Source organism: Medicago sativa, chromosome 5 (genome assembly GCF_051527215.1).
Source record: "Medicago sativa cultivar Bolivia chromosome 5, Bolivia_mono, whole genome shotgun sequence".
Lineage (NCBI taxonomy): Eukaryota > Viridiplantae > Streptophyta > Magnoliopsida > Fabales > Fabaceae > Medicago > Medicago sativa.
In genome coordinates this window covers 12,748,590-12,764,835 of record NC_140753.1, presented here as the reverse complement: position 1 = coordinate 12,764,835, position 16,246 = coordinate 12,748,590, and the positions used below count along the sequence as shown (strand labels likewise).

General features: G+C 33.2%; 1 protein-coding gene and 1 pseudogene across 1 annotated transcript; one reads left to right on the top strand and one right to left on the bottom strand.

Annotated features, from left to right (window-relative positions):
- Positions 1-942: 942 nt before the first annotated feature.
- On the bottom strand, positions 943-4,361 carry LOC146920150 (protein FAR1-RELATED SEQUENCE 5-like). The gene is made up of 2 exons (XM_085713573.1): positions 2,990-4,361; positions 943-2,555 (listed from the first exon to the last, which is right to left on the bottom strand). The coding sequence occupies exons 1-2, from the start codon at positions 3,870-3,872 to the stop codon at positions 1,036-1,038; spliced, it is 2,403 nt and encodes an 800-aa protein (XP_085569699.1). The 5' UTR covers positions 3,873-4,361; the 3' UTR covers positions 943-1,035.
- Positions 4,362-9,980: 5,619 nt separating this feature from the next.
- On the top strand, positions 9,981-10,740 carry LOC146920149 (F-box/kelch-repeat protein At3g23880-like; annotated as a pseudogene).
- The last annotated feature ends 5,506 nt before the right edge of the window (positions 10,741-16,246 follow it).

The window sequence follows — 16,246 nt, the reverse complement described above, 5'->3', positions numbered from 1 at the left end:
TATTTTTAATTTTGTTATGTTTGGATTTATAATGTTAGTATGGTTTGTAATGTTTGGAACTATAATATTAGTATGTTTTTCCAATAATGCCTACATTGTTTAAAAATGCCTTGTTTTATTATGACTTTGATATCAAATCCATTGAAAACAGCAACAAACACTATTAAGAACAAAAAAACCATTAGATATGATAAATTGAAACTACTGAAAAACTCTGAAAAACTATGCTAAAACCATTGGCTTGTGCATATGGTTTTGGTGAGTTGTACTCCAAAACCATTGGCCTGTGGAAATGGTTTTGGTGAGTAATAAGCTAAATTGCTATCAAATTATCCCTAACACTCATACTCCAACAGTTATTTTAAATGATTCAATCATTAGGTTAAAAAATCACAGTTGAATATTCACATTGAGTTAAAAACATCACAGATTGAATCAAATTAACCGATGTAATCAACTGATGTAAACAACTGAACTAAAATATCACATATTGCAATGATTCAATCATTGCAATGATTCAATCAAGTAAAATTCTTACTACAACAATAATTTGCAATGATTCAGTTTACTTCAGTTTTATAGCATCAGTTTTCAATTCAATGAGTGGTTTCAATTTCAAAAACATAGTAATATTGTCACCGCGCATTACATCAGAATTGACATCATTTAATATTAATTTTATCACTTGAATAGATTGAAGCAAATTGCAAAACTCAGTAATTTATCCACTTAACTCAGTAATTGAAAATCTTAACTAAACCATAATTATAGTTTAATGGTTTTGAAAGTGTACTATATGAATCCAAATTAACAGTCTAATGGATTTGTACCAAAATATAGTAATAAATGCGTTAAAACCAAAAAATGTGAAAATGTATAGTTTCCAGAAGATAATATTCAAACCAATGCATAACAATCAAGAATTTGATATAAAATCTAGTACAAACTTATCACATATAACATAAGTGACCGCTTTTTTAGTTAAAGCATCATCATCTTTCCTAACTTATAACATAAAAAACAATCAGTGCCCGCTTAATTTGTTAAAGCCTCATCATCTTTCTTTTGCTTCTTCCGAGCTATAAGGAATTTCTGTCTTGCTCTAGCTTTTTCATAATCACTTTTAAGTCGCTTCTTTGACCTAATTGGATTTGGTCTTTCTTTGAACTTTGGTGCAGTCCCAACAGATGGTTCACAGACAGCAACTGCTTTTGAAGACTTAGAAGGCGTAACGGATGATCGATCTGTATGAATACCTTTAGAAATAAGAAACTCCTCTGCCTTTTTCCCTGCCTCAAGAACACCGTTGAGAAATATTTCAGATGCCTCCGCATCTGCGCAAACACGTGTAGAAAGCTGAACTGTAACAGCACAAATTTGTTGATATCGTTGCGCTTCAGTGGTGTCTTTAGTGCCAACATTCATGGTGGATTTCAGCTTATCGACAGACGGACGCACATCTCTAGTCCACCGCTTTAAAACATATTGTGCAGGTATAGTCTTCAAAAAATGATATTGCACATGACCACCTAAGACCTCCAAAATCTTGAAAACATGTCGACATAAGAAACCCCGGTTCTCAAACATACGACATGAACAAGTAAAACTTTTGCTCCCAATGTCGACTGTGACAACCCTTTCATCAAGTCGATTATGATCTTCAAACCTTGGGGAAAGGTTTTCTTCAAATTCTGCATCCAAAACATCAACATTCGAAACCCTCTCATTATCATTATCAACATCATCGTAATTATAATCAACCTTCTCAATTGTGAAAACTTTGAAGAACTTGTTCAATTCTGACCCTTTTGTTGTGTCCTCCTCATAATAGTATTTGAAGGAAAGGTCATACTGACTGTGAATAAATGAAAAGCAAGATGGTGTATACTTGTTTACTACGGACCGCATAAGCTGACTGTTGGGATAATTATTTTTTGTTCTAGTGTTTGCAGCCTTAAAGTCCAACTCAGCATGATTATCCCTCATTCTCTGAACCATAATGTTGAAATGACTAAAGAATCGAACAAGTGAATGGTCTGGCTGCAAAAATCCACGAAGAAAAGCATTGAAAGACTCACTTAACTGTGTCGTTTTCAAACCAGCTGTAAAATGTGACCTCACCCAAACTGAAGACCAATGCATACGATTTGAATGAGTTTGAACAAGCCACTTAAAGTCCGAAGTAGGCCTTCCATTAAAACAGTTTTTCATCATCTGATCCCAATTGTAGTCGAAATCTGATTCATCTTCGACATTTGAAACCAAATTAGTTAACTCATCGAAAAATGCACTGTTTGCACGAGAGCCGAGATTTTTCTTTGCATTCTCTCCCATGTGCCATGAGCAAAGACCATGAAAAACACCTTGAAAAACATTCGGAATTGACTTCAACAACGCACCAGCCTGGTCTGTGTATATGGTTTGAGGTTTCTTATTGGACATACACTTCAAAAAAGTTGTAAACAACCAATCAAAAGTAGCTGATGTCTCATCATACAGTAGCGCAGCACCAAATAACACACTCTTACGATGATTGTCAAAACCAAGAAAGGCAGCTGAAATGAACCAAATCAGAACAAAATACAACATATTTAAAAAATATAAAACCATTGTGCTGTGTAAATAGAAAAAGCTATTTATTTAACAACTGTAAAAAAACACCTATGATCTTTGCATAGCTGGACATAGCACAACTTCTCAAGCGAGATGTCTAAACTCGCAAACACAGACAGAGCTATTTATCATCGATAAAAAAACACATATGATCTTTCCATGGCTGTACAGAGCATAAATTCCAAGGCAAGATAGGATCACCCATAAACCAGAACATTAAATTCTAAACCTTCAATCAATATAAACATTCAATTCTAAACACACACAAGAGCCAAATTAACACACATATACCAGAACCTTCAATTCTAAACCAGAACATTCATTCAAATTTCAAGAATATAAGAATTAAAAACTGTGAGAAGTACAAAATACTAACCTAATGGCCGATATTTATTGTTTGTTCGGTAAGTTGTATCAAAACTGACAACATCACCAAATAGAGCATAATCTTGTTGCATAATTCCATCTGCCCAAAAAATACTGGCTATGTCTTCTGCAGCATCAACTTGGATATCATAGTAAAAACCTGGTTTCGAGAGAGCTTCATTTCTAAAGAATTCTTGAATAACAGTTGCTTCACCAGCCACCATCTCCTTTTGACGAGTTGTCATTAGATAGTTCTTTAAGTCCGAAAATCGAAAAGGAAGATTCTCCGTGCCTCCAACTCCTTGACCCATCACTTCATATGATGTTCTCATCGACATTCCAGCTTTAGAATTTATTAAAGCAAGTTGTCCTTGAACTTCATTTACTTCTCGAAATGATCTCAAGTAGCACAAATGCTCTGGTTTATGTAATGGATGACAGTGATCAACTTCCCACTTATATATCTTATAGACATTCAACGCTTCATCCAACTTCAAATATATTCCAGCTTTACAACCAACCCTTTCCTCTGGTTTTTCTTTAGCTTTCTCATACTCAACAAGAACTGGACTGTCACATGTTGGCCTGTTTTTAGGATTAAGCAGACTTCCCTTCTTGAAACCTTCTTTGTTACAAACATAACGCACATAATGTACCTTATCCGATTTCTTATTTTGTGAATTGTTCTTGGACTTCAACATACTCCTAACAGAGAATCCAGTGTTATATGCATAATTAAAATAAAAATCTTCAATCTCTTTTATAGATTTAAAGACCAAAGACTTCCATGATTCTTTATCACTAAATGAGTAACATTGAGAACTATCCGCATCAATAACTGAATTTTCAACCGTCAATTGTCCACTCTCAGATGAAGTTAATATCAAATCCATTGAAAACAGCAACAAACACTATTAAGAACAAAAAAACCATTAGATATGATAAATTGAAACTACTGAAAAACTCTAAAAAACTATGCTAAAACCATTGGCCTGTGGATATGGTTTTGGTGAGTTGTAATCCAAAACCATTGGCCTGTGGAAATGGTTTTGGTGAGTAATAAGCTAAATTGCTATCAAATTATCCCTAACACTCATACTCCAACAGTTATTTTAAATGATTCAATCATCAGTTTTATAGCATTGAGTTAAAAAATCACAGTTGAATATTCACATTGAGTTAAAAACATCACAGATTGAATCAAATTAACTGATGTAATCAACTGATGTAATCAACTGAACTAAAATATCACATATTGCAATGATTCAATCATTGCAATGATTCAATCAAGTAAAATTCTTACTACAACAATAATTTGCAATGATTCAGTTTACTTCAGTTTTATAGCATCACTTTTATATCATCAGTTTTCAATTCAATGATCCTTAACTTCAATTTTAAAGCATCAATTTTCAATTCAATGATTCAACAGTAATTTTATATAATTAACAATAATTTTCAACGATTCATATCACAGATTGCATCGAATTAACAGACTGAATCATATAAATGAATAACTCGCCGGAGAAATACGTCGGAGTGAATAACGTCGAAGGAAGGTGAGAAACACGTCGGAGAGAAATGTGAGAATCACGTCGGAGAAGAATCAAGTTGCAGCAGCGAGAAACGGTGAGAATCGAGGTGCCGGCGATGAATTTCTGAATCACACGAATCAAGATGAATCAAGATGAATTTCTGAATCGCACGAATCAAGGGTGAATCACGTCGGAGAGAAGGCTGAAAATAACGTCGGAGAAGCGAGCAAGGCTAAGAATCACGTCGGAACGGCAAGAAACGGTGAGAATCGTGATCGTGAACCGGCGCCGGCGACGGAAACGGTGAGAAAAGCGATCTTGTTAGGGACGAAACACTGTGGCATCTGAAGCTCAAGATTAGAACACGTGTGCAATATCGGACGGTTGTGATATGTTTGAGCTGAAGCACCAGATTATAACACCTGTCCTTGATCTAACGGTTCTGATTTGCTTATGCACCATGCATAAGGAAATCCTTATGCATAATAACTTTTGCCGAGTTTTTGGGCTTTTATTTAAATTTATTTGTAATTTTTTTTTTAGTAATTTTTTTTTTGACAAAATAAAATCCGGAATCCGGATTGTTTTTTTAGTAATTTGGAATATTACTTTTCTCACATATCATATTCTCACGCGTTATATATATTTTTTAATACATTTTGTTCGGATTTTAGAATCCGAATTAAATTGTTAGGATATTTGTATTTTAGAATCTCAAATATTATTTGTCTAAATTTTTAAAGCGATAGTGATTTATATTATTTTAATGACATAAATATAAATGACAAAAACAAAAAATAAATATAAATATAAACAAAATTAAAAGAACAGAATGATACAAACAAAGTCTCATTTTATTAATATACTAATACATTTACAATAAAATAAAGCTACCTGTCTCCCGAGAAGTCACTTGGTTGGAAGGTCTGCCCTACAACCTAGAGGAACTCGGTTCGAGACCCGGCACCAAGAGACAATAAAACAAAGCTTAAGTTTATAGCTTATTATATAAAATATTCAAACCTAGTGGTAATCAATTAAAAACCTAAAGGTAAAGTTGTGGACTATGGTGCAAGAAGATGGAGGGGGATGGAGAAAAGGATGGGGTGGGGTGGGGGGAAGGGGGTTAGGGTAAGGTTTGTTTCCTTTTTAGAGCGAAAGATGCATTGATGGTCAACCTTGCATCCAGACAGACCAACCTCACACCCCCATTAACCGTTCATACAATCCCTGAATTTCCAAAGTAACATTTTTGTATAAAAGACCAACGATGAAAACACTTTGTAGAAGGAAATGAGCAGGAAAGGAGGAGAGAGTGTGAGATGAAGGGATGAAATTTTTTGAATGTTTAAACAGTATTTATAAGGAATATTTGTGAAGATTTTGTTGCATTAAGTGTAACGACTCTTAATTAAGTGTCAAAAAATGTGTTCAAAGGGTTCTACCAGCCATTAAAGCTAATAAGACCCTTTGAAAAACGTGTTTGATGAGTTACTCTTGTTGAGTAAGTAATCGTCCAGAACTCTGACTTTTTTGGATTATATAGTCTCAAATCGTTCCAAACTTTTTGGATTATAGAATCTGAAATGCTTCAATGGGTGAAAATGAGTGAAACTTCACACCTTGTATGGTGAGGGGTATTTTGAATTATACAATCCGAAAATCTTATGTACATGATTTTTTTTTGTGGTCCACGTTGGACCGACAGTTTCTATGGTCCATGACGCCCAAAAACTTATACAAATAAGCGTGTGCTTGTTTTTATAAGCAGTAAACCACACCAAACAAACCATGGAGATTTCTGTCATTGATCTGAACATCAAACTAGCTGCAGTTTACGACAACATGGGAAAATCGCCCCATTTGTTCAAGATTCGGACTGATGTCACGCTCTCTAGGTTGAAGGATCAGTTAGGTCAAATCAACCGTCAACTCAACCATAGAGACATAAGGAGGGTGGATGATGTTATATTGTTGATGTCATTGAAAAAGATAAGCATAGTTTGTTACAATATGAAATTGTAAAATATCTATTATATATACCTATATATTAAATCAAAATAAAATAATTTCAATCAAATATTCATAAAAAATATTATTCGTAATTCATATGCATTAACACAATAAAAAGAGGGGTCATACACAATGCTAATCTTAGATAAACAACATAAACACTAGTGAAAATTAAGGCTTAATTTTTTTCCCTCCAAGTTTTAAAATTGTGTGATTTTGGTCATATAAATTGATTTTGACTCTTCAATTTAAAATTAAAACAAATATGTGTTATGCACTTTTTTCCCCATTAACAATGATATATCATATTGAGTTTTTATGATAAGATTTTTAACGAAACAAATTATAAGACAAAAGAATGTTATACTATTTCTCACTCACTAGAACTTATTTCCGCTATGGTTTTCTCTAATGAGGCTTTAACGAGACATAAACATATAAGAGAAAGTTACGAATATCATAAGTAGATGTCCACTAACTTTTATATTTAGGGGGATGTATTGAATTGAGATTTTGAAATATTGTTTTGGCAAAAAAAATCTTAAAGATTTTAAAAGACTTTGTGTGACTGTATTGATTTTGTGGGATTTTAAAAGATTTTATTTAAAAGACTTTTCACAATCAGGATTTGAATGGATTTGTAACATAAACTTTTAAGATTTTAAAGGATTTTAGGAGATTTTAAGATTTGAAAGAATTATATGATTCTTAAGAAAAATTCAATATTATGAGTGAATGAATTTTTTTATGAAATTGTAATATGAAATTGAATGATGATGAAGCTGATGATGGTGATGATAATAATAATAATTGTTAATTAATTCATTCTCTCTCTCTCTCTCTCTCTCTCTCTCTCTCTCTCTCTCTCTCCCCTTTCTCTCTTGTGAGCCGTCACAAAAACCCTAGTTTCTTCTCCTTCATCCACCAAAGAGGGGTGATTTAGGGTCAATTTTTGACCCAAAATCACCCCTCTAACTCGTTTTTCTATTTCCCTTTTATTGAAATAAGTGATTTTCACATCTATTTTGTTTTATTTTGTGATTTCGTCGTCTTCGTGCGACGTTGGTTGTTCGTCGTCTTTGTGCGACGTTGTTTGTTTTTCTTGTTTCTCCCAGGTATTTGATCGCTTCAAATTGTCAGATCAGCTTCGATCCAGTGCTGATCCAATCAATGACTTTGGCGCCATCCACGTTGCACATCCGGAAACATGGTTATTCCGGAGATTTAAATATAGTCATATGTGTAGGCATTTGTACTTTGCCGTTTTATGCTATTAACATGGATGTTGTGAGCCTGTTCGCAGATTCATCCTTTTTATTTTTAGCGAATTTGCATTATATCGATGTACTCTTTCAATTTGAATGAATGAATGAATATCTTTTATTTTGTCAAAAAAAAAATAATAATTGTTGGTTAAACAAAATAACATGTCAACAAAAATTGTCTGTTCAAAAAAAAAAACATGTCAACAAAAATTATCTGTTACAAAATCAAATAACTATAATAAATTTGAAAAACAAATTGACTTAAAAAAATTACACTTATGAATTTGCAATAGTAAAATACAAGTAACATGAATAGGCTTCCTCTCTCTCTTCTCTCTTTCTCAAACCCTAGCCGTCACCCCTTTCTTCTTCTTCTTCTTCTTCTTCTTCTTGTTAGAGGGGTGATCACCCCTCCGAGTTATTTTTCCTTCTATCCTAATTGAATAAGTGATATCACATATTTTCTGTTTTCTTTCGTTTGCTTTTGTGATTTCGTCGTCTCTGAACGACTCTGTTTGTTTTGATTTCCCGTCTTTGTGCGGTGTGTTTTTGATTTCCCGTTTTAGTGCGGTGTTTATTTGATTCAGGTTGAAAGATTAGCTTTGAGCAAGTGCAGATCCGATCAATGACAATGACTTTGGCATCGTCAACGTTGCAGATCCGGAGACATGAGTATTCCGGAGACTTGAATATAGTCTTATTAGTCATATTTGTAGGCATAGGTACTTTGCCGTTTTATACTATTAACATGGATGTTGTGAGTTTGTTCACAGATTTATCCTTTTTGTTTTTAGCGAATTTGGATTTGTATTGTATCGATGTACTTTTTCAATTTGAATGAATGAATATCGTTTATTTTTGTAAAAAAAAAAAGGTAACATGGACAACAACATTATTTTTTATTTTTTTAACTGGAACGTGCACATCAACAATGAGTAGCAATAATATAAAAAGTTAAAAAGTGTAAGGTGTGAACTTGGAATAATTAGGTTGAAGGAATAAGTAGAGGCTATGAGACAACGATGAAACAAAAGTTGTGAATGTCTCAATAAGTGTCAAGGTTTTGTGAGATTGTTGAATGAACATGTCATGTGTATTTTTAACTAAAAAGTCTCACAAAATCCACTCTACAAAAGAATCCATTAAAATCTGAAGATTTTTGAATACCAATAGACATTTTATAAGTTGGTACAAATCTCAATTGAATACCATGTGATTTGGTTGCTTTGAATAAAAATTTTTGATTGTCTTGATTGTATACCATGAGATTTATTTATGTTTTATAAAAGTCTTAAATGAATACCACAAGATTTTTTTATCATTAAAAAGTCTTTTAAAATAGGACGTACCCGGGGAATACCGGGTTCGATTCTCAGGGGAACAACGCTTGGCCAGTGCGCATGCCTCTACGCACGAGCCGGATTAGTCGTCCACCATTGGTGGGTCGGAAACCGGTGCGAAAGAAAAAAAAAAAGAAGTCCTTTAAACCCCTTCAAATCTTAACTCAATACACCCTCCTTATTTTTTTTAATTATCTTTTAAATGACATCTTTTTAAATTTATCTATTAATTTTTTTTTGAAAGAATCTATTAAATTAATTAAATACTTAACACTTAAGATATAAATTGTATTTCTCTGTAAATATAAATATCTAAAATAATTGTATAATGCAATAGAATAATATAATTTCTCTTTTCTCTCTCCTTCCCTAACCGGACTCAGAGATAGTAAAAGGCTACACATCGCATTATGGGTGGTGAAGATTTTAACACCACCTATAAGACTCTTCCCGTTGCTGAAACCACCGCCAAGAAGGGCCGTCCCTAAGAATTCGGAGGCTCGGCTCTGGGAATGGAAAGAGGCCAGGGATAAAATCAAAACGTATTTTTTTTAAAAGAGCAATGTTTTATTTATATTTTTTAAAAGATAAATATAAGGTGCCGTATATATGCGGTACACCCAAAGGTGAAAATGACTACCGTATACATGAGGAACCCCCACCTAACACCATAAGCAAGAGGATCTAATTCTAATAGGCCTAAAAGGCTAAAACAAGGGGACAGAAAATGGCTGGGGGTATTAAAAAAAATTGGAGGGCAGTAGTACTAGTGAGTATTAAATTTTTCTTTGAGGCCCAGCTCTGTTGAGCTGTTTGCACCCCCTCAGGGCCAGGCTTAACCACTGCGATTCTTGCCAGAAGAACTCATCGTCATAATACTTCTTAGGCTTCCGGTAAGATCACTCCTTCGATTCAAGTGTGTTTGCAAATCATGGAAAACCCTAATTTCAGATACGCAGTTTGCAAACAACCACTTTTTGATCTCAACAGCGTATCCACAATTGGCCGTTGAATCTGGTATCGCTTATGGAACCTCGACAATCAAAACTTATCCTATTGAGTCACCGTTAAAAAACTCATCAACTCCTGTTAAACCCTTGAGCAGCACGGGACATCAGCAGTATACTATTCTAGGTTCATGCAATGGATTCTTGTGTCTTTATGATGCCGATCAATTTTGTGTCAAGTTGTGGAATCCTTCAATCAACTTGAAATCTAAGAGCTCTCCAACCTTTTACGGGTTTATGGCATATTATGGTTTTGGCTATGATCAAGTTAATCACAAGTACAAGTTGCTTGCAGTATTTAATGATTTTCAGCGTAAAAATCAGACTATAATTTATACCTTTGGTGAAAATTCTTGTAAAAACCTATTATCTTGATAATCTTAAGCGCCTAGGGAAATTTGTGAGTGGCACTTTGAATTGGATAGTTGATGAAAGTGATGCTAGAGCGACAATTCTTTCCTTTGATATTGAGAAGGAGACTTATCGACAACTGCTGCTTCCTCTACACGGTTACCCCGTCTACAGTCCTGGCCTGTATGTTTTGAGTAACTGCATTTGTGTTTGTACTTCTTTTACACTATGTTTGTTTGCAGAGAAATAAGGAAGAGAGAAATAGGGGAGAGAGAAATAGGGAAGAGATAGTGTTTTTCTTTTGTTTGGTGGAGGAGAGAAGTTAAGGAGAGAGAAATTGGAGAGATCAAATATCACCTTTTTGCTTTCTCTCCTATGCAGCGAAGAAAGGGTGGACAAAGCTGATTAATTATGACAAATACAATTTTGCCCCTGCTTTCAATTGGAAAATAATGATGTTTTCAGTTTTTTTTTCAACATGGAAATGAAAGAATGAATTGTTGCAATTCACAAGCTGCTTCACGTTGTGTTTTTTTATAAGCAAGAAAATAATATACTTACGTTTATTAAAACAAAGATAATAATATATTTACCAAAAAGTAAATTAAATTTGACAAAAGACCTATTATTTAAGTTGAAATATATTTTTGATTAGATATGTTTTTAAACAAGGGCTTATTTGTCATTTCAAAAAAATACTATCTTTCTCTCTTCTCAATTTCTTCACTCTTTCTTTTATACCAAACTATACATCAAATCTACTCTATTTCTCATCTATTTCTCCCTTCTTATACTCTCTCTTACCAATTTCTCTCCTCAGAACTTCTCTTCTAAACCAAACACACCGTTACTGACTCTCATTGGCAGCTGTGGATGATGAAAGAGTATGGAGTTGCAGAGTCATGGACAAAATTGATGTCCATCCGTCATGAATACTTGTTAATTTCAAATATATGGTTGTGGTATCGTGTTGAACCTTTATTCATTTCAGAAAATGGCATTGTTCTTCTCATGAACACATCATCATTCCAACTTATTCTGTATGACTTAAACAGTCGTGGGTTGTATTTTCCTAGAATTCTTCCATCGGATCTACATATCTACTACGGCGAACCTAAATTGGATCTACATATCTACCATGAGAGTCTTCTATCACCGCAATGCTAAATCATATCTTGTATTGTTATTTTTCAATAACATTGATGGTTAGATTAAGAGCCCGTTTGTTATAGCTTTTTTAAGAAAAAAAATCACTTTTTTTAAACAAATAATCACTTTTAAGAGTTTTGCATCCGTTTGTTACAGATTTTTAAAAAAATCAGAATCTAAAAAAAATCTAAAAACAGCTTCAAATGAGAAGCTGTTATGAGCAGCTTTTTAAAAAATAGATTTTTTTTAGAGGAGAGAGAAAATACGATTTAAAAGATTGAACTAATTTTGTAACAAAAAATCCCTTTTATATAGTTGTATCCAAACAAACTAGATTATTCGTTTAAAAAAATGATTTTTTTTTACGGTAAACAAACATAAAATAGATTCTGATTTTTCACAAAATCTCTAAAATATAATCTCTAAATTATTTTATGTGAAAATCACTTTTATTTTAATCTGTAACAAACGGGCCCTAAAGTCAGTGCTTAGAAGATGTTTAATTAATATTTGTTGTGATCTTCATTTTATTCTATTCAAAAGACTTACTCACAATTTGCTTCTAAACTTGCAAGAGTAGTTTGTTTGTCGATATTAGCTTAACAATCTATGTATGCTTAACGCTATATGCATGCCTTTCTCGTTACTATTACTAATGATCAACATCACAATCAATTTGTTGAAACAATTGAATCTTTTTGCGTTACAATGAATGATGTGTTTGACAAAAGTATCACATAGTTCCTTTTTCTTTTTTTATAGGCTGATATTATTTTGTGGTTAAAGAATATCTAGATAAAAAATGATATTTGGTGCCTTACCCTAGATAAAGTTTTATCGGCCTCCATTTGAATATGACTATATGAGCTCCGAAACAACGCTCAATCAAATTATTGAGGAGAGATCTACTATGATTAAAGTGATCAATGACACTGTAGCTAAGTTAATAATGAGATGCTAGGCAGTAGATTAGCTTTGATCTGGTAGCTGAAGGAAAAATTGGGTCTGTGATGTTACTTTTTTGCTGTGTGTTTTTGCTTTAGGTTAGGGATTGACTTCTTGTGTTTGCAAAGACTATTGACCAATGCCTTTTGTAATAGACTGCTGCATAGTTACTTGCTCATAGTCATAGTTAGGGGTGTAAGTGGTTCAGATAAATCCATTCAAAACCAGATTTAAATTGTCAAGAACCAAACAGTACGGGTGACGGGTTTTACTTTTGAAAACGGACTATCAGGTGAACCCACCCGCCTAAGGAGATGCATTTCTTTAACAGGTACTGCCTAATGTAAGTAACCTGTGTCTTAGCGAAAACAAAACCTCACATTCACAGCCGTCTCCTCCTCCTTCTCTGATCCACGATCATGTCGTCCCACGCCTTCTCTGACTTCTTTGTTCGACGACCACACCTTCTCTTTCTCCGTCCAACATGTTCTCCTTCGCAATCATCCACAACAATCATTGTGTCTGCGCCGTCCTTCATATTCGTTCTTTAGTTTTGGTGTTTGTTTTTTCTTGATTTGGCAAGTTTGTTGCTTTATTATATCTAGATATGCTGTTTTTGTTACTTGATTTGTCTTTATTCACTGTTTTGTGCTTTGAGTTGGCTAGTTTGTTGCTTGATTTGGCTGTTTTTGCTGCTTGATTTGGCTATTTCTTCACTGTTTTGTCTGAACAAATCAAGCCACTGACTAATTGTTTTGCTTACTTTATTGTTGTTTCTACTGGTGGTTTCAATTTGAGAAAAATGACAATGACAAATCAAAGTATTATAGGAAGTGCTCCTTTACAAGTAACTTATCCCACACAAGAAGGACATCAAGCTACAACACCATTCCTGAAAGATGTAAAAGCAAGCTAAATGATGATAGTCCATAGTCACCACTCACCACTATGTGCCTTGCTAAGTTTATTTCTAAGCTGCTAAAAAAAATTGATTTATATTCTAAGAGAAGATATTATGTTTAAGATGATTTCATGTTTGATAGTTGATTTGGTCTGTATTTTTTTTGTGTGTGATTAGTTTGGTTTGTACTTTAAGTGATTATCAAAGTGATAGAGGTGGAGGCAGATATTAAGAAATTATGTTTGAGTGATTTAAAGTGATTTGTATGAATTTGAGCGGATATTCTTTTTGTTCTAGTAGAGCAAGCACAAGCAGTGGGCAAGAAGAAATATTCAATTAATGGAATCATTACAACATTTTTGTTCACCCAAGACTGTATTCTAACACCAGTCATCAACAATGCTGACACTTAGGAAAAAACTCCAGCAGTAACTCCTCAACAATGCTGAAATATATTGCTTGTATACTTTGCTAGAGCATTATAAAATTCATCATAATTATCCCAAGAAAGCAAAACTTATATTTACCTTCTTGACCATCAATACTAAATCACGTTCAGCCCTAGTTCAATTTTAATGTTTGGATGATTGCAAATCTGATTTTGCTTTACAACTTTAGAACCAGTCTAAATAGATCATCTTGTCTACCGTGCCTCCATTGCCATGTTTACACCATTAAATTCACCTGAAATCCAACAATCCATAACTTCCTTTAGCCTGCTACCATTGCATCCATCCATTTATTTTATATCTTCGGGATCTCCAAACATGTTGACATCGAAACCTTTGATTCCAGTCTTCATCCAAATTCCCAAATTCATGATGTAACCTTTGATTTAATTAAAACAATTGTTCCATTCTTGCACATTTTGTGGTTTAATTTACGTTTCTTTGGCCTTAGCAAAAATAGTCATTCTCATATAAAATAGTCATTCTCATGGGAGATGTCATCTAGTGTTATATGTGATAAGTGATAATGAAGATGGATATAAGTCTATTCAAGATTATAGGTATAGAAAATATCTGCAAATGAAAAGCGACAATTCCAGTTACTTCAAAGTTCAAACTCACTTTTTAAAGCGAAACTTTTCGGAACTATAGTCCTCATACTTGCAGTGAAACTAATTAAATACATATGATTTTTTCCTCAAAAAGATAATTAGAATGATGAAATACATATATATACTATTTTTTGGTGGGCCTATTCTATAGAGATATCGAGCAATTGTCATTATCTAAGTAGCTTATATGTCATATAAATTTATTTGACTAAAAAAGACTTGTTTGATAACCATCACTTTCACATGACCTTGTACTTATTTTATCAGCGAGGGCTATCACGTGTCCGTCTCTCTGCTTTTTTTATTACGCTAACACGTTTATATTATAAAAATTTGCGTGAAAATTACAAATAATATTTTTTTTATACTTTTCTTTATATAGACTAAAATTATAAGTATGGATATTTGTAACTTTTAAATGTAACAAATTCAACAAACCATGTTTATCTTTTCATATTGACAACAATAATATAAAAAATATAATAAAAGTTCAGATCTTTTTTAATAACAACAACAATATAACATTATTATAGGAAAATATGTTTAAAGATATAACTGGAATAACAAAAAAGTCAACGTCGAAACATGCTATTTTATAAAATAATTCAAATACGTATATCTTATCAAGCCCAATTTACCTATGTATTTTTAATTAATAAATATGAATTAAATATATTATTTTTTATGTCCTCGTAAGCTTAACTCAGTTGGTATGGATAATACATAAAATATGCAAGGTCCGAGGTTCAAACCCCGACCACCACAAAAAAAAACCATCAAATTAATGAGTAAATGGTCACTTTAGTCCCTGACTCTGCACCTCGCTGTCACATAGGTCCCTGACTCATGATTAAATACAAAGAAGTCCCCGACTCTGCACTTCCGTTATCACTTTTAGGGGATGTATTGGATTAAGATTCTAAGGGATTTTAAAAGACTTTTTAATTATGAAAAAATCTTGTGGTATTCAATCAAGACTCTTTGCAATTTAAAAAAGTCTTGTGGTATTCAATCAAGACTCCTTGTCATTTTAAAAAAGTCTTGAGATATTATTCAATCAAGACTTTTCATCACTTAAAAAAGTCTTATGGTATTCAAAATCATTCAAATTTCGAAGGATTGTTTAATAAATTGGAGTTTGATAGAATTTGTGGGATTTTCTAGTGAAATTTTAACAAGAAAAAGTCTTTCATGAAGACATGAGATTTCTTGGGATTGTTTTTCTTTTAAAAGTTTACTATCTCTTTCTTACCCCTTCTCTCTCTCTCTCTCTCTCTCTCTCTTTTTCTCTCTCTCTCTCTCTCTCTCTCTCTCTCTCTCTCTCTCTTCTCTCTTTTCTCCCTTCTCTCTCTCTCTCTCTCTCTCTCTCTCTCCCTCTCTCTCTCTCTCTCTCTCTCTCTCTCTCTCTCTCTCTCTCTCTCTCCTCTCTTCCCCCCTCTCCCCTCTCTCTATCTCATAAAAAAAATAAAAAATAGGAGTCTCTATTGAGAAATATGATAGAGAATGTGTTGTAATCATTTCTTTTCAATGAGTCCTTAAAATTCATAAAATTTTTTGAAATCTTATGGTGTAAATCCATTGAAATCCAAATTGAAAATCCTGACAGTCTTTTAAAATCATGAAAGTCATTAAAATCCTACAAAATCTTTTAAAATCTGTGACTTTTTTAAGCAAAAACTGTCCTTTAAAATCCTAATCCAA

Excerpts from the sequence above, each read along its gene's own strand:
- LOC146920150 (XM_085713573.1), bottom strand. The coding sequence starts at position 3,872 with ATGGATTTGATATTAACTTCATCTGAGAGTGGACAATTGACGGTTGAA. Across the intron at positions 2,556-2,989 it reads CAATAAATATCGGCCATTAG|CTGCCTTTCTTGGTTTTGAC; the intron begins GTTAGTATTTTG and ends GGTTCATTTCAG.